The sequence below is a fragment of the Lampetra planeri genome, chromosome 15 (assembly GCF_965212315.1).
Source record: "Lampetra planeri chromosome 15, kcLamPlan1.2.h2, whole genome shotgun sequence".
NCBI lineage: Eukaryota > Metazoa > Chordata > Hyperoartia > Petromyzontiformes > Petromyzontidae > Lampetra > Lampetra planeri.
The window spans coordinates 13,719,513-13,737,946 of NC_136121.1; the positions used below are offsets into that span (position 1 = coordinate 13,719,513).

The 18,434-nt window shown below is 58.2% G+C and overlaps 1 protein-coding gene across 6 annotated transcripts in view; it reads left to right on the forward strand.

Moving 5' to 3' along the window:
* The window catches only part of CRACDL (CRACD like), a 35,554-nt gene extending 17,630 nt beyond the window's left edge, over positions 1-17,924 (forward strand). For 5 of the 6 annotated variants that reach the window (XM_078601203.1, XM_078601202.1, XM_078601204.1 and 2 more), the window contains exons 3-11: positions 2,815-2,900; positions 7,819-7,963; positions 8,692-8,815; positions 9,528-9,629; positions 10,211-10,321; positions 11,246-11,386; positions 11,771-11,843; positions 12,340-13,356; positions 17,120-17,924. In XM_078601203.1, the coding sequence (XP_078457329.1) occupies positions 2,843-2,900; positions 7,819-7,963; positions 8,692-8,815; positions 9,528-9,629; positions 10,211-10,321; positions 11,246-11,386; positions 11,771-11,843; positions 12,340-13,356; positions 17,120-17,253 (1,905 nt within the window). In that variant the 5' untranslated portion in view covers positions 2,815-2,842 and the 3' untranslated portion in view covers positions 17,254-17,924. The remainder of the gene's footprint in view (positions 1-2,814; positions 2,901-7,818; positions 7,964-8,691; positions 8,816-9,527; positions 9,630-10,210; positions 10,322-11,245; positions 11,387-11,770; positions 11,844-12,339; positions 13,357-17,119) is intronic. The other variant, XM_078601201.1, reaches the window with a different exon arrangement.
* The last annotated feature ends 510 nt before the right edge of the window (positions 17,925-18,434 follow it).

The window sequence follows — 18,434 nt, forward strand, 5'->3', positions numbered from 1 at the left end:
CTCCCCTCTCATCTCACTCTACTCCCCTCCACGCACTCTCCTACCTCTCCCCTCTCATCTCGCTCCCCTCCACGCACTCTCCTACCTCTCCCCTCTCATCTCACTCTACTCCCCTTCACGCACTCTCCTACCTCTCCCCTCTCATCTCGCTCCCCTCCACGCACTCTCCTACCTCTCCCCTCTCATCTCGCTCCCCTCCACGCACTCTCCTACCTCTCCCCTCTCATCTCGCTCCCCTCCACGCACTCTCCTACCTCTCCCCTCTCATCTCACTCTACTCCCCCCCACGCACTCTCCTACCTCTCCCCTCTCATCTCGCTCCCCTCCACGCACTCTCCTACCTCTCCCCTCTCATCTCACTCTACTCCCCCCCCACGCACTCTCCTACCTCTCCCTTCTCATCTCACCTTTAATCAGTGGTAGGTTGCTCATTCCTATGGATGTTGAACTTCTTTTGCACCGTATGTAGCCAACCGTGCTAAAATTTAGTTTGAATTTTCCTATTCTGCCCCCACAGTTTTAAACTCCCTTCCCCCAGCCATCCATGCACAGGGGAGGGAGGGGGAAGGGGGTACAACTCCAGCGGTGGCCCAAGCACAGGGAGGAGAAGGAGAGGGGGGCTGAGTGGCCCTCCACACACCCAAAACCATTGCAAGATTTTATTTTTTACAAATTTACACGAAGCGATGGGGGGGGGGGCACACTCGAGCCAACTACATATACAGCTGATTTCTCTTGACAGGCTTCTATACACTATGTGTGTGCACACGCTACACGTGTGTGTACACGCTACACGTGTGTGTACACTCTCTATAGACATCTCTCTGTTTTGTCAGTGACACACGTGCCCCTGTATGTAGATCCGCAAGAAGCGATGGCTGTTGTTCCGCGTGTCTCAGCGGGTTGGCATTCCGTCCCCTGGGTTCAAGAAAGGACGTTTCGCTTCACAAACCCACGTGCTATTGAGTCTCGCCGGGCGGGAGTGACTCATCGCGCGCATCCGTGCCACCGCCGCCGTGGCTCTGGGAAGCCCCCCCCCCTCGCCCCCCCGGCCCCCCCAGCCCCCTCCAGCCCCCTCCAGCCCCCCCGGTCCGCGATCGCGAAGGAATTTGCAGGGCATTGGCGGCGGCGCGGCGGAGGAATGCGCTCGCTGCCTCCGCTGTGTCCCCCCCCCTTCCCCGCTACGCTCGCTCCGCTGCTGTGTGTCCCCCGCCCCCCCCCTTCCCTGCCGTGGGAGTGACGGCAGCGTCCGTGCCAAACTCTGCCCCCCCCCTCTCCGTGAGCCCCGGTGTGCTGTATTGTCCTCTGGGTAGGAGGAGGAATGCGAGGGGGGGGGGACATGGGGGGCCAGGGCCACTGCGAGTAGCCCAGAGGCTTGGGGGGATGGGGAGGTGGGCGAGGAGGGCCGCTGAGATCCCCTCCCACGTGCGGCGGTCTCGGGCACGAAATTAAATGAGGGCAAGAGGCGAAGCGTGGTTGGCACGTGGCCCAGGTGCACGGGATGCGATGCCCCCCCCCCACCTTCCCGCCCACCCCGTCCAATCCCTCCTCCCCACCTCTTCTTCTTCTTCCACGTAGCCAAGCGCCGAGGCCCTCTCCGGCGCAGTTGCACCGCCCTCGCAACGCCGCCGCCGGCGAAGGCGGTACGAACGCCCGCTCCACAATCGCGCGACGATCGCTCGACGATCGCTCACGGCCACGGCTCTCAGATTCTATCTCGGCACCTGCTCAACGCGCTTCGCACGCGCTCACAACTCCCGCCGCAGCCGCCCAGCCGGATGCTGCACCTCGCGGTGGAGCCCCCGGTGGGAGTCCGGAGGGGCCGGCCCCTCCCCCCCCCCCCCCCCCGCGCTGGCAATCCAGCGCGGGGGGGGGGGCGCGCCCGCCGAGGAGACAGAGCGACGAGGTGGGATGGTTTGCGGGAGTTGGATAGATCGATCGCATCGCGCTCGTAGCACGGCGGTTGATTGGATTCGCTCGTACGGCAAGGGCAGCTTCACGTTCTGGATTGAGTCCGAGCTCATGACGAATACTACAAACAAGCCCCATCATCAGTGAAGCAAGTAATTTGCCTTAAGTTTTTTGTTTATATAATTCTAGTTGTAAATGCACGCTCCCGGTTATGAGTCCCGCATATCATCATCGGCCACGGTCTGTCCACTGCTGGATGAAGGCCTCTGCAAGCCGTTGCCATCTCTCACGGTTTTGTGATGCAAAAACAAAAGTCCACCTGCCTCGTGCACGCGAGCCGATTTCACCCGTTCCATGTCGACCGCACGTGTGCTCTTGGCGGTGCGTTCCCTCCGTTGGCTCACATCGATTCTGAACGATTGATTTTTTTTTGCTCGCGCAGATCTTGAGCGTAAGAACACTTTTCAATCAATTCGTGTAAGTTGCTGAGTCGACGCGTGCCCGACGGCCACTTCTACACGCGGGAAGGGAGGAGGGAGGAGCGAGGGGGGAGGGAGAACAGGATGTGGTTGGTGGTGGTGGTGGTGGTTTCTCGTGCTTGTGCCGTACTTGCCGAATGGCTGAGTTACGGATGTGCGCCGCACGGCATTCGCCGATCGGAGGTCGTGTAGGTACAACGTCGGCGTTGGCACGCAACCGCGATAAATATCAGAGCGGCATTATATTCGTGATCGTGCTGCGTGCAGCCTTGAAACTCTACTCGGGCACGCACACAGCTACCAGACACCGCTGACTCTTATTTTCCCCTCCCTCCTCTCCACCTCTCCCTTCCCACCCACCTACCTCCCCTTTCTGTGATCTCCCACTCTCTCCTCCCTTTACCCCCCCCCCTCCCCCATGAAGGGCAGCGGCCGGATCAGAGGTCATCCCCATGGCATCGGACGCCACGGAAACCAAACAGGAAGCGGAGATGGAGCCAACGGGCGAAGGTAGCTGGCGGGCGAGAGTGGCGGGTCCCACCCATCGCCATGGAAACACTTTCCAGCACCCTCTGGATTCCAGGGCCCTCTGGGATGGAATGCAAAATAAGATTTTAGTAATTATCTAGACATTTGCGCACGTGCAGTCCTTTTGTCAATCCACTGCCGGATTAGCACGGTTAGCCCACGTACGGTGCGAAGGGCACGGTTGGCCACGTACGGTGCGAAAGGGCAGGGGGCCGCTGCTTGCAGGGAGCCACTGTGCCTGCAACAAAAACGAGAGGCCACGATGCGGCATTTTGTTTAAGCGGCCACAGTTGCCACGCCCTGCCCATGAAATTCTGACAAGTCAAAACCTGCGCAGGGCATGCCTTGCCTAAACAAATATATATATTACACGTATTTTTTTAACATCGGAAAACTTTTGAGCCGTAAACCACGTGGACTAAACCATTATTTTGCTTTGGAGAGGAGGAAAGACACACCTGTGCTGTTTATTTGTGTAGCCCTTGAGCTGTCAGGGCAGGGCAAATATGGCCAGACGAAATAAACTTGTAGGAGTTACGGAATTCCTCGTATTTCAGCAACGAGCCTGTCAATGAGGTGGAGTTCTGCGCTTGATCGCTGCCCGAATCCAACGCGGGGACGTGCGTTTAGCGAGCTCCTCAGCTGTGAGCACGATCGCTGGGTTGCAAGTGAGAAGTAGGACATGTTACTCCACTTTGTGGAACTAAAAATATCCCTTTCTCATTCATTTGCAGCCCAAATTATATTTATTCGGGGGAGCGGCGGTGCAACGGTTAGCGCCCTGCGCCCCGTGGTTCATGTCGAGGGATGTCCACGGCCATCCCTCCACCAGCTCCCACAGAGCAGTTTGTTCAAACATGTCTCATGACCGACACGGCATAAGGAGGCTCTGTCGTGGATTATCAAATAGCTGTTATTTATTTCTCACGTATTGTACGTACGTTGAACTTCCTTCGCACCATACTTCACCAACCGTGCAAATCGGAGGCGCAGTGCGTCCTAGAACCGCTCCTTCTGGCCTCAACAAATGCTCGCGAGATGCATTTTTCTTTTCAAGAGGGTAGACATTTAAACGGAGTGTAATTCCAAAAACGTTTATTTACTGAACCTAACAGCGCCGAGAGAGACAAACCCGGAACCAAACCCTCGGCACGAATCGGCGACGCCACCTCCCGAACGGACGGCGGTTTGGCAGTCACCGACACGCCGACGAGCATTGTGGTGGGCTGCATGCGAGCCCCACGCCTCTCGTTTTGCCGGTGACGGCCGCCGCCCGTTGTTTGTTTGCCGTTGCCACTCTGTGGCTCGCGTTGCCGGGGGAAACGTTTAGATTTTTTTTTATCATTCAGAATGGGGGAAATGGGCGGTAGCCGGAGCCTTTGAGGCTCGTGTCACGGGGACGGAATGTTTCTGGGAACCGCACGCTTGTTTGTGATGGGTGCAGCAACCCCCATGCCCCCCCCACACGTGACTCAAGGTAGCCACTTTAATTTCTCAAGCTCGTTAGCGCCACTCGGCCGTGGAGCTGAAGCCGCTGACGAGAGCGGCCGCCGAAAATCCCATAAGTGGAAATGTGGTTCGTGCGTAAGCTGTTGAACTTCTTGGTTTCGTGATCACGGCTCGTGGAGTTTCCACGCCGAGGTTTATCGCCACATTGGGTAGAGGGTGACAAGCGGTGGCGTTGCCGTCAGTCCGCGACGGCACGACGCGTCGCAAACGACACGAGGGCCACGGCATTCGCGGGGTCGTCGTCCCACTGCGTAGGCCCTCCCCGTTGGGTTGCGTCACCGCACAACCCGAAAACACAGCGGGAGAGCTGTCTCGTGTCGGCGGCCATTCAGCAACATATCATTGATACATTTCTCTTCTTGGTTCTTTCGGTAAAGTCACGTAGAAGGGAAATAATAAAATAATAAAAATAAAACATAATAAAATAATTATCACGACGTTTCGGCCACAACGCAAGCAGCCGTCCTCAGGTGAAGAAACAGGTCTGTCGGGAAGACAGTCTGAATGGAAAAAAAAATTTGATACATTTATTGTTTTAAACTCCTCATATCCAGACAGAATTTTTTTTTACACTGTTGCTGAGCACAGACTAAAATTGGCCCTGAACGCCCAGGGGCCAGCAACAAACAGTCCTCTCACGGTCGTAATGGATGACTGTGAGAGCGTTCCTCGAGTTGAGGAATGGTGACAGGAGTTTGGGAAGAGAGGCGATGGGAAGGAGGTCCCAAAGTCGTTTCGTGAGATGTGTTTTTGAACAAACAAAATAAATTTTAAGTTATATATTAATCGCTGTATCATCCAGTAAACGCGATGGCTTTCCTGCATCGCAACCTAAGATAAGCCGCCTAGACCGTTGTAAGTGTTCATTTAACGATTTCGTTCTTGTGCGACTGCGTGTTATAGGCGTTGTAGATTTTCAATGATTCGACTCACGGCGGAGTCGTGTCGAGTGAACCTCAGTTGAAGGTCGTTGAAGTAAACATTTACTGGGACTCAAAGTCAAGCAGCTCGGTAAACACAAAGACGTTGGTCCAACATCGCTTGTTTGCTGGGAAAGCGCAAAAATGAATAAAAATGCTAAATATAATTACAAGGTTATGGGCAACTGATGTTGACATAATCATCGTACCGTGAAAATTGACATCGCGGCCAGGGTGGTGGAGTGTGTGCGCGCTGAGGCCTAAGGCCTTGCTGTCGCCACGTTTGATCGTCAAGAGCCTAGATCTTTCTCACAAACCCGTATGGATTTATCTGTCATTCACGACAATTGAGTACGTTTGCTCTTGGCGATATTGTTCTTCGAGGGCAGGGCGATCGTCACGAAGGAAGGCGCGCTGTTGTGTTTCACAGACACAGCCTGCGGTAGTTTCAAGGTAGGGAGCGATGTTAAGCCGTGACATCCCAATTGAGTAAATTTCAGTGTAGTTTTTCAAATTTGGCATGAATTGGATTGTGAAGCCTGTACACAAAGGCCGATTTTTCTCTCTCCAAAAAACCTCACGGGATCTTTAACATCCAGACGGAGCTTATTATTGTGCGGTTGGTACGCCCGCAGTGTTAACCAGTGCAGCCTGCTGAGTTTGAACCACGAACCTCTGCAACAAGGGTCCTATGCGCTACCAATGTGCGACATGATCTATCCACTGCCGGATTCAATTTTCCCCAAGCGTCCATCTTCCCTATGGCATCAGCTGTCCCTTTAAGCAGGCTTCTCCAAACCTACCACAGGCCGCGTTCAATGTTTACCAATCTTCGTCGTTGGAATGCAGAGAAGGTTACTGCGTGCTGCACACACCTGATGATTGCTAAACTGGTTCAACGTGATGTAGACATCGCTCATGTAAAATAATGGTACGTTAATTTGAATAGGCCCACCCTACAGTACGTGAGATGTACACAAACTGTTGTATAAAAAGGCACACAGACTGTTAGACCAAGTGCTGTTAGCAAGCACCTTTGAGAGGCTGGCATTGCACACGCGGGGGGGGAGTCTAGCACCACACACAGCCACCTTTGTCTCCCCAGTGCCAATCCATGTTTACGCACTACACCAGGTACTCATTTAAGGCTGAGTCAACCTCGGAGAGGCCCAGGATCGGCTTAGATATTTTGTCACCGATGTTGGCCGCGATTAGGATGTAATCTCGGCTCGCCGGTTACGTGGTGTAGTGGCTAACCACTGCGCCACCACTCCCTGCAAGTGAACAAACAGACGCACACACCGGTCCACTATCTTCATTTGAATCGTCGTCACTCTCTCTTCTCATTACATGTGAAATGTGTTTGTCAATCAGCGAGGCACCCGTGCGGCTCATTGCAACTTAATTTGTATTTGAACGGAGGAGAATGGCAAACAAAAAGAGTTGTTCTGCAGTCGGTAATGAGCACTTCGAGTTTGGGCAAATCCAACCACCAACTCGTAAAGCAAACAGCGGTTCTTGTAGAAAATATCCACCTCGGCCGTGTGTTCCTGGGCTGCATGGACGTGAATTTAACCCTTTGTTTGTAAACAACAGCCTAGGTGGATGGCTCCAGTGATGTCCCGTAAGGTGTCACTTGGTCATTATTGGAAGATAACGGTCACTGCAGGGACATCGCTGGAGGGCCCGTGTCCCTTTGAAGTCTTTAATTCTCTGTAATGACGCTTAGGTTTCTGGCCAGAAAGCCACGTGATTAAGGTCTTGAGAGTAACTTCATTGTTCACTTGGTCTCGCCTGATCAGTTTCTGGTCCTTTACAAGGGGCTTTCCCCCCCCCCCCACCCCACCGGCATTTAGCTCTCGCGATCGTATCTGGATTAAAATGAAGGGACGCCCGCTTAGCCGCGATGGCAGCGGTCATTGTGTTCACAGTGACGTGAAGACGTACAACAGGCGGAGCCGGCGCGAGAAGGCGATCGTCCATCCCGGCCGCTCCCAACTCGTGTGGGACCGCCCGGGATGGAACGGCCCCGCCGTGCAGCTACCGGGGAAGAGCTGTCGTGTTATCGGACGTCCGGGTCCCGCCACGACCGTCTCGATCCACGCCGTGCGTTCTCTGTCGGCCTCGTGTTCCTGCCGCCGTGGAGAGAGAGACGCGACGACTCCACGCGCGTTATGATGTTTGGTGCCAAATGTTAAGGTTATTCGAATTTCGGCACAAACCGACGAGATGCGTTCCTGCCGTTTCATTGGGGGCTTTGGAAGCTGGGCCACCGGCTGACCGCCGTTTCTTCCCACCGGTCTGTGGTTCCTCTCACCCGAGTCGTTCTCTCCGTCTACGAGGGCGAGCAAATGCTGCGCGCGTTACAACTCGATTGTATCGTGCCCTATTCTAAAAGAATCGGATAGCCCAGCTACAAATGCTGACGCTGCCACCTCGCTTCATGTGCTGCCCCTTTTCGGCTTTCCCAGAAGCCCCATCGAGTGGGAAGCGCCGCTTCCACTTCCGCCAACAGCTGAGGAGGCTCTTCATGAGGGCCAAGAAGAAACCCAACACGCATAGCGGCTCCGTGACGCTGCTCAACGTCCCTGGCGCTGATGACAACGCTGACGACCGGTCAGCAGCTCCACAGCGCGGACAAGACACGCGCGGGGGGACACGCACGTGGACGGACACACGCTCACACGTGCACGGACTCACGCGCGCACATGCACGCACAGACACACACGCGTGGCGCTGATGGTTACACCCCACGCGACGTATGCATTAAAGCCTAGGCCAATCTAGGGAAGGCCACCAGGGCAAGTTCAGTTACCACTTGACCCTCGTGTTGGTTGTTACGTCATGGACGGGAATCGAACTTGGGTGGCCGGGTTCTTAGCACGGTGCTAACCACCGCATCGTAGTCATTCACACGCAGATGCATGCGCACACACAACAACACCTGCCACCACGGTGCCTGTGCCAGGCCAGGTACACACACACGGTTACAGTCACACGTCTCTCAGCAGCAGCAGCCGCCGTCCTCCGTGAGCGTGTGTGCGCCGTGTCTCTCCCACCGCCCCCTCGTCTCTGTGTGACGTCTCTCGTCTCTGTGTGACGTCTCTGTGTGATGTCTCTGGTCTCTGTGTGACGTCTCTGTGTGACGTCTCTGGTCTCTGTGTGACGTCTCTGTGTGACGTCTCCGTGTGACGTCTCTCATCTCTGTGTGACGTCTCTGTGTGACATCTCTGTGTGACGTCTCTGTGTGACATCTCTGGGTGATGTCTTTGGGTGACATCTCTGGTCTCTGTGTGACGTCTCTCATCTCTGTGTGATGTCTCTCGTCTCCCCGCTGTGGGCAGGCTGGGTGCGCGCGCCATGTCCCTGGACAGCGTCTTCCAGCCGGACGCGGCGTCCGCCGATCCTGAGCGGCCGTCCCGCGTGCTGTCCCAGGACAACCTCGCCGGCCGCGTCAGCGCCTTCAAGGTGACTCCAGCGGCGCCACCACCGAGTCGCGAGTGGGGGGCACTGTGCCCCCCCCCCACAGACCTCCCCGTCCACGAGCCGCAGCTCTGTTGGCAGGGTTGGTGGATCATGCAGAGATTATCGCGTGTTTTGGTGCGAGACTCCCAAACCGTGCACGGCGTCCAAAGATGACGCCCAAATTTGGACTCATTCATCGTCGTTGTCGTTATCACCGTCGTCAGCTATGGTCAATCCACTGCTAGGTGAAGGTTTCCCTGAGCCGCGACTGCCTCTTATCGACTGAGCGAATGCCGCACGAAAGTGACTTCATCGCTCCATCTCCTGCTCATGGAGCTCCTCGTTGTTGCCGTCGTTGTTGTCGTCGTCGTTGTTGTCATTGTTGTTGTCGTCGTTGTTGTCGTTGTTGTTGTCGTTGTTATTGTTCTTGTTGTTGTGGTTGTCATCGTTGTAGTCATCGTTGTCATCATTGTTGTTGTCATCATCATTGTTGTTGTCGTTGTCCTTGTTGTTGTTGTTGTCGTTGGCGCTAGGCCCCTGTTGCTTCTTCCCGGGCTGTGCCGTAGCCCTGCTCTCTCTCTCGTCCCGAGAAAAAGGTCTCAGGATTCAGCGAGGCTTTCCCCTAGAGATGACACACGTGTGACGTCACTGTTGTCACGACCGCAGTGGGGATCGCCCGACACTCCCCGTCTCCGCCCCCCTTCCTCTCGCGCAGAATCAGCTGCTGCGGACGCTGCGGATCGCCTCCCCGTCGCGACTCATCCCCAAGCGGCGTGCGACACCAGAGGGAACGGCGGCGGCGTCGACATCCCCCGCGGTTCGCACGGTGCCCCCCCCCCCCCTCCTGACTTGCCGCTCGACACCTTTGGCACCGAGAGGAGGCCGTCCTCTCCCCGAGTGCAACTCCGGATAACGCGGAGCTCGCCCCGGGGGGGTAACGAACACCGGGCGGATTCGTTACCGCGCCCTGACTGATGGCCCCACGCGAGTTATTTACACGCGCGGTAATCACGTCCCTCAACAAACTCCATTATTTATTGGCTGTAACGCTGTAAACAAATCCTCGCCACTGTGCGGCGTCCTCGCATTAGCGCCGTTGCGTTGCGAGCGTGTGCCTCGCTGTGCTTCAGGGCGCACCCATGGGTTCACTCGGCTCTGCCGTGCAGCCCTCTTCCGAAGAGTTTTCGGCCTCCGTTGCCCACGCGGCACCGATGTCCGATGTTTTCCCTCTTGACGCGCGCCTAAAACCACGTCGAGGGCCGTGCTACGGCACGGCCGCGGCAAAAAGCTGCGGCGTCCGTCTCGCTTGGCTTATTCCTTCGCTTGCGCTGGTCGCACCACGCCTTACGTCCGTGTCCGCTCGTGCCTTGCTTTGTGTTGTTCCGTGTCCGTCCGTAGCGGTGGTCGCAGGGCTCCTTGAGAACAAATGGGACGCAGTCCTTGCCGAGGGAGCAGGCGCTGGTACCTGAACTGGTGCTGGCGCCTGACCGGCCCCTGACTCCTGAACAGGTGCCCATCCCTGCTGCTGCTGGCTTACGCGGTGTTGCTTTGCCACTGTTTTTTTTTTTTGCGCGTCATCGAAAAAAAACCCAACGCATTGACAGAGGGTTCGACTCCCGCAACCACTGCCACGATCACAACCGCGATCGCCACCAGAATCGCCTCCCCCTCCCCCTCGGTGCTGGAAGCAGCGAGCGGCAAGTCAAGCGTTCATGTAAAGACCTATATAGCTCAGAGGGCCTGAACTGGTCAAATGAAAATGGTTTAGTTGAGTAAAATTATTTGTACGTGGGTGTGGAGCTGGGTGGGGAGGGGGGCAGTTGGGTGGGTCAGAGGTCAGCAACGCCGAGACCGGTGTCACTGAGATTCTCCGATCCGCTCGATCCGACACGAACGACACTTCAGTGTCAAGGTTGCACCACGAGTCGGCGCTCATCCCGGGTGAGACGTTGGCCAGTTTGATGGAATCTTCCGGAGCTCAAAGGACGACCTTTGGGCAACTTGCAAAACGCGAGTTGCCGTGACAGCTGCCTCCCGTCGTCTCGCCTGTCCCGCGGGGTGTCGCAGTTTGGTTTGTTGACAAAATGAGCGGCAAGGATAACAAAACACAAGAGCTATTTTAATTCGTGTGGCTCCTACATTTCTGTTTTGTTTAATCACAAACCAGCCAAGGGATGATTGTAACGGAGCAGGCCAGGTTGTGTGCTGCCTGTGGGTCGCGCTTTGTGCACGTTGACGCGGTTGCGATCGTGTTTGTGGCGGTGGTCGTGGTTGTGATTTGCGGTTGTCGTTGCATCGCCTTCGTGGGAGTGGTTGTGGTTGCGGATGTGTTATTGGTCGCGATCGAGATGCGGTCGCGAATCCGGTTGCGCCCATCCCGGTTGTTTTGATTGCGGTTGTGGCGGTGCGGTTGTGGCGTTGCGGGCGGTGCAGGGAGGCAGCAGCTGGTGCGCGCCGCTCAGCCTGGACGAGCGGCCCACGTTCACGGCGACGCTCGACAACACGGCCGCCAAGCACCGCATGGCCGTGCGGCCCCGCAACCAGCGCACGGGCGCAAGGCCACGCCGCACGGCCGTGAGCAGCGCCACCGCCACGACACCGCCCTCACCCCCCCACCACCCACACCCCCACCCACTCCCCCCCACCACCCACACCCCCCCACCACCCACACCTCCACCCACTCCCCCCCACCACCCACACCCCCCACCACCCACACCCCCACCCACTCCCCCCCACCACCCACACCCCCCCACCACCCACACCCCCACCCACTCCCCCCCACCACCCACACCCCCCCCACCACCCACACCCCCACCCACTCCTTCCTACCACCCACACCCCCCGACCACCCACACCCCCACCCACTCCCCCCCACCACCCACACCCCCCCCCCCCACCAGCCCCAGCTCTTGCCTCCCGTCACAGCCTCTCCTCCTCTCTTCATGCCGTCACGTGCAGGACGCGAGTGACGGCGGCGGCGCTCTGTCTCCAGCGTCCTCCTTTGGGGAGAGCCCCTCCCTCGCCGGCCCCGGTGAGTCTCCGCCGGACCCTCGCCCCCGCCGCTCGCCGGCTCGCTCGCACTCCGGCAGAGCGAGCGGCGAGCGGTCAGGAAGTTAGCATCCTGGTCGGAGGTTGATTTAGCCCATCATCCCGCTGAGGTGTATAAAATTGGTACCACCCTATGAAAAGCGGTTGTCCTGTGGACATACTTACCCCTGCCATAGGAATGTGGAATTTCCAACACTGTCTTAGGGCCGTAAACGGAGGTTGAACACCACCTCGATGCTCATTTGAGCAGGAATTCACGTAGGAACATGACTCCGAGTCATAGCCCGAGTAAGAGGGATACTGGATGTGGTGTGCTGGAAGTATCTTCCACGTCGCCGACTCGGACCGACGCAGGGTAAAACTCGGCCTTCGCCAAGTCCAGCCTTCCCCTCGTTGTGGAGCGCGCGGTCGCGGGGGATGACAGGGGAGCGGGCGGCGGTGTCGCGGTCTAATCGCACCGTGGTGCGCGCGTGAACCAGGAGGCTCGGGCCAATCGCCGAGCGAGAAGCAGCAACCCAAGCGGCCGGCGCTGGTCCCTCCCGGCGCCAAGAGAGCACCGCGCCCGCAGCGCGAGCCGGCACTGCGGGAAGAACCCGACGAGACGGCGAGCGCGGCTCGATCCCCGGAGCCCCCCGAGTCTCCGGCGAACGACGGCGGCGTTGCCGCCGTCGCGGCCCTGGAGTCTGGGCAGAGCTTCCGCCTCCCGCGCGTGCGGGTGAAGCCGGCGCCGGGCGCTTCCTCGCCCTCTTCCGCCGCCGCCGCCTCCTCGTCCGACGACTCCGAAGCGGAGGTGGCGACCGACGAGCCGGCGACCTACGACCCCATACGGCTGCCGCGCCCCACGCTGCGGAGCCCCAGCGACGCGGCGCCGGCGGGCGCCGACGACGGCGCCGCGGCGGCGGACTGCCGCGGGAAGCTCCCGCACAGGAGCTCGTCGGAGATCGGCGGCCGCTTGCCCTTCGCGACGGCGCGCAGCAAGTCGCTGCCCAGGGGATCGGACCACCTCCTCGCGCCGGCGGCGCGGGCCGTCGCTTGCGACGCCGTGGACGCCGGCGAGGTCGAGGGGCGGGGCGGCACGCGGCAGGGGGGCGGCGGCGGCGGCGTTTCCCAGAAAGTGGCGAAGCGCGGACGCGCGAGGACTCAGCGCCCCGTCTCGGCCGTGGAGCCGATGATCCGCGCCGCCTCCATGCTCTCGGAGGCGCCGTCAGGCTGGCCTGAGCTCGCCGCGGATGGCGGGGACGGCACGCGCCCGTTCGGGGTCAAGCTGCGCCGCACGCCGCAGTCGCAGTCCTTCTGCCGGCAGCAGCAGCAGCAGCAACAGCAGCAGCAGCTGCAGGACGGTGGCCGTCTCCGCGCGAGCAGCGATGGCATCAAGAGCCTCGGCACGGTGGCCGCCGTGAGGGAGGGCAGCGAGGCCGAGGAGGCGGCCGGCGACTCGGCGCGGTGCGCTGGAGGGAGCAGGACTCCGGGCGCCGCCGATGTCAGGTCCAATCCCGGTGAGCAGCATCCGTGTGCGTGCGCTGCGCTACGATTCACGCTCGCGGCCACCAACACCGGCGACGATTATCTGAACCAGTCTTGGACCTCCGCTAGGTCGACTCAGCCCAAATTGAGTACCTGGTACGGTGTCTAATCATCGCCACTCGGGAGAGCCGGCCATGGTGCTGGCCACCCACCCTTGCCGTACCGGCCTTCATAGGTGCTCGCTAACAGTGGGGATGTTTGTCATTGTGCGTTTAATTTCCAGGCGGTGGGAGGGGGTTGGGGGTGAGGATTGTAAATCCTCAACCTCAGTTGACTTAAAACTGCCGCTCTACGTGGCCGTATGTATGTATGTCGAACTTCTTTCGCACCGTACGTAGCCAAACGCGGCAATCGGAGGCGCGTCCTCTGCGCTCTGTACGAAGCGGCCGCCTTTCCTCGCGAGCCGCCTCCTGCTTGCTCCGGCCCGGCAATTGTTTACGGAAAACGTCGACGGCCTAATCCCCTCGGTCGTAACCGGAGCGCTTTGTTCACGCGCGCGGCGCAACAATAGCGACGCCCGTGCCTGGCGAAGCTTCCCCTGCGGCGATGCCGTCCGGCTCGGCGGCGGAACTTGGCTCCGTCGCTCCTCTCCCCCGTCCAATCGAAACGAAAAATAACCCCCCCCGGGGGAGCGGGGCCACTCTTAATCACGTGCTAATGTGATGGTACTATAACAATAGGGTTTACCCTTATTGGCAATCATCCTGTCCGCATTAACCACACGTGTTTGTGGTGAACATGCAAACAAAAACACGCTCTGGTAATAGATGCGTTGTCTTTGAAACTGATTGGACCACAACAGAGACAGCTTTCTTGAGAGCCTCGTCTCAATCGGTGTTAGACCAGAGGTCGCCGAACAGCACACAGACAATGCCACTATCAGGGCATTTCTAGCTCAAGGTGAGAAGCTACAATATGGGAAAGGTCCCATATTGTTACTACCCTCTTGTCTACCCACTGCGGTGATGATGGCCTGCCCGATCCTGTGTTGATAGGTGGGGGTTGGTGTAGTGACCATACTTCACCACACTGGTCAGTATGGGTTTAAAAAAGACTGATAGGGCAAGTGACTGTTTTCAGTTTTTTTTTAAGTTTCATTTATTAGGTATAGCCCTGTGAACCATTCGGCTCTTGAATCGGGTGCAACCGCAACAAACAAAAAACAAAAACATGAACAAGAAAACATCTTAAAGTGACTATGTGACTGAGTGCAAACAGAAAATCCAAGAAAAGACGGCAAAATATTGCAGAAAAAGCACCGTACACCAACGCTGTGTGCAAAAATCCCAGTGGGATGCAAGTCAAACAACAACAACCACAAAACAACTTAGATTAAAGCCATCAGTCTAACTCCGTATGACAACAAACAAACATGGCCAAACCAAAACACGTTTTCGAAATCACCAAAATAAAGCCATAAAAGCAATGTAACAGTGATCATAGGAACTGTGACCGAAATTTCACAATAAACGACATTAACAACATGTACCACCAGACCCTGCAGCCATAGCTGGCTGCATGAGTCACTCCACAACAGCAGGAGCATCAGTAGGAGTATCAAACATTTTCAATGCACCTGTTAAGGCCGGCACGGCACCTGGAGGGGATGGTGTGGCCAGCACTACAGCCGGTACTGTTTACAAAATGTACGAGGTACTCATTTGTCGGCTGGGTTCTGCCTTGGTGAGAACCGGAATGGGTTCAGATTACACTCACCACTGATGTAAGACGTGAGGGGGAATCGAACTCGGACCCCACCAGTGCTTCTCATTCAGGGCCAGTGCGCTAACCGCTGTGCCGCCATTCCCCCCCGCCGTTTGCATTCCTCTACATTTCACGTCGCGTGTCGATGATCAGTTGTTTGCTCCGAGCGATAAGTGGCGTGCGCTGGGGCGCGAGGTTCCCTGTTGGATTTGAAATGCACGTCACGCGCATGGACATCCTGCGTGACAGCCCTGCACGATACGCCGCACGACAGCCTGCGCGGCAGCTGGATACACTCGAGCATCCTGCACGGGACCGGGGTTCACCCCAGGCTGCCCTCTGACCCCTGGGCGCAGTGGTAACTCCGTCCGCGTGTTTTGGTTTGAGTAGTCCGAGTCGACGACAAGCTGTGGAATTTGAGTCAAGTGTAAGTTGCCGCCGCGTCCAGGGTTCATTTAAGCAGCAGGTTGTTGTCGTCGTCGAGGCGAAGATGGCACGGAATTAAAGGTCGCGGCTGGAGGTCGCCGCGTCCTGCTGGAGGGGACGCGATGCCGACCGTGGTCTCGCTCCCGCCACATTGGACAAAGTCACCCACCTCACTCGCTCACTCGCTCGCTCGCCCGCCCGCTCTCACCAGACGGGATTGCTCCACATGAAATTCACGGGACTGAAATGACCCGGACGTGGGCTTGGCCGACTGTTTTCCAGATGGCTTCGACCAGCAGTGGCTGATCGCCGGTGGTTGGCCGGCCCGTTGAACTGCTTGTCAGTGGGGGGCATCGTGAGTCGGCTGGCAACGATTCTCCCAGCGGTTCCACGTGATTTTCACGTTGCCATTCAAGAATCGATTCCTTTTTTGTCTCGATTTTACCCTCTCGTTTGTATTGTTTTGTTTGACTCCATTGAATGTACCGTCAGGATATCACACACACCTAATTTGCACGTTATAACAACGGCTTGACGCGTGGGCCGCGAGCATGGCCGTGGATGCAAACCGACTATCGGCAAATCGGAAAACAGGCAACCGGGGGAACGAATCGGAAACAAGCAGGTCGGCAGCGACTCTCCGTCGACGAGCCGCTGAGCCACTCCGAAGCCATTAAACTTTCAAGGGCGCCAGTCGACACGGCGCTGAAACGAAATCTGCACGGGCCTTGCCACGCGGTAGCCGCAGACGCACCGCCATCACCACGCGGGGGGCAGGGGGGCGGGGGGGGCGGGGGGGCGGGGGGGGGGGCACCTCCACTCACGCCGCGACCGAGCGCTCGCGTTACGCCGTGCCCCGCTTCGTCCGCTGGGATCGATGATGGAAGCACCAGCAGCCCCCGGTGCAGGCAGCGTGGACAGGTCGATGGCGACAGGCACGCCGCTCGTGCGCTGTCAGCGCTGTCTTTAGGGTTGCCGTGAATTCCGGCTGTGTGCGTGGGCCCGTGTGATGCATCGCCACAGCCTGGTACAAGCTGACTTATTTTTATGATTATTGTTAGAATCCACAGCCTCGGGGCTGCAAGTGGGAAATTCAGCCTCACCTGGGCCCCTCGGAGCTCTTACATATCTTTATTTACACCTGACGCACGCGTGCGTGTATGTGAGTGTGTGTCTGTGCGTGCCTAATCCTGACGGTGGCATCACAGCTTTCCGCGCAACGTGCTACGAACCCAAACCCAGCGCCTAGGTTCGATTCCAGTTCACGTATAGCAGTAATGGTGCGGTATTTCAAACTCTCCTGGTCCTTCCCGAGGTCAGCTCTGCCTTCAACGAGTGCCTGGCCTAGACATGAAGGTATCTAGACGCGGTTTTGGCCACGCAGCGGCCTAGCTGTCGACTGTGCAGGCGGTGCAACTGCTCAATGGCCTATGTGTCAGAGGGCCCCCCCCCCCCCCCACTTCATTCCTTGCACCAGGGGCCGTGCCGACCACGCCGCGCCACTGCGTCCACCCTCATTCGCCGTCGTGCGCCGCGCGCTCCGTGGACGCTCGCTGACTGCGGCCTCTCTCGTGTTTTCTGTGTGTCTGCGCGAACCACCGGAAGACGGGAGCAGCGACCCGTCCGGCTCGGACGACCACAGCCCCACGGACGGCTCCCCGCCGTGGCGCTCGCTGGCCGAGAGCAAGGCCCGCACGTGGTCCGACCTGGAGCAGCAGGAGACGATCGCCATCCTGTGACGACGTGGAGAAGAAGCGGCGAAGGTGGCGGCGGTGCGGCGGAACGAGGCTCATGGGAGTTGACGTCGGCCAGCTTTTGTTGTTGTTGCCCCCACCCCTCCCCCCGACAGTCGCTCTGCTTGCGACCGACGGACAGACGGACGGACGGTGCTCGATGTGGGACCCACGTAGCCACCGCCAGCCCCGCGCCGGAGTCCCATTGAACGTCCGTGAGCTTTTTAGGCCCCTACGGCGATGCCGCGCGTCTGTCCGCACCGCAGATTCCCGTCGCGAAACTTCGGTCGGAATGGATCGCCGTATCTGGCGTCGCGGGAATCTCCCGGCACCACCGGAGTTTCCCCGCTCCGGCCGCCGAGCCGGGGATGCCCGGCAACTTGAGGCCCGTCGGCCACAACGGTCTCTGCCCCCCTCCCCCGACCCGAGTCGTTTACGCTCTCAGTTTCATTTTATTTTTCACTGGCCGGAGCAATTACCCGCCTTGTTAACTGGGAAATAAGAAAAGTCAACAGCAGGAAAGGCAAACAGTGACGGGTGTTTGCTCGGCATGCAGGTGGGCCGCGTGCATGCGGCCCTCGTGCGCTATTTTAAGACGTCGCGGGCGGTTTCCTTTGCTCGAGTCCGTCGCTCGACTGCTTAAAAATTTATCGAGCCCCCCCCCCCGCACGCCACCCCCCCCCCCCCCGCACCCCACCGCGTTTTTGAACGGCCCCCGGGGCTACGCAGTCGCCCGCATCCCTCCGCACGAATGCTTTTGCATTTTTAATTCTTGTTGTTTCTGCCGCTGCTGTTGCGCTCATTTTATTGTTTTTTTTAAACGAATACGCGCGGACGATGTCGAAGTTGGTGAAGTAAATAGCCTCGGGGGCGGGGGGGGCGACTGTAGACGCTCCGTCACCTTGCTCAAGCCTGCCGAAGAGACCTGGCAAGGGGCCGAGGGATCTCGATGCCTCGAGGGTCATTCGGAAACGGCCAATTTGGTGTCTTGGCGATGATGACGAGACCACTGCCGCGTCTGATGCCCCCTGCCGTCCGGAGTCCCCTTCCTCTGGGCGTCCACGCGGCAGGGCTCATGAGACCACGGCTCAAGACTCGTCTCTTCTGCCGACGACTTAACTCGGCACGCCCAGTGTCTCTCTCGCTACGGCTGTGGCGACTACTTAGTCGCGTGCCACTCACCGGTC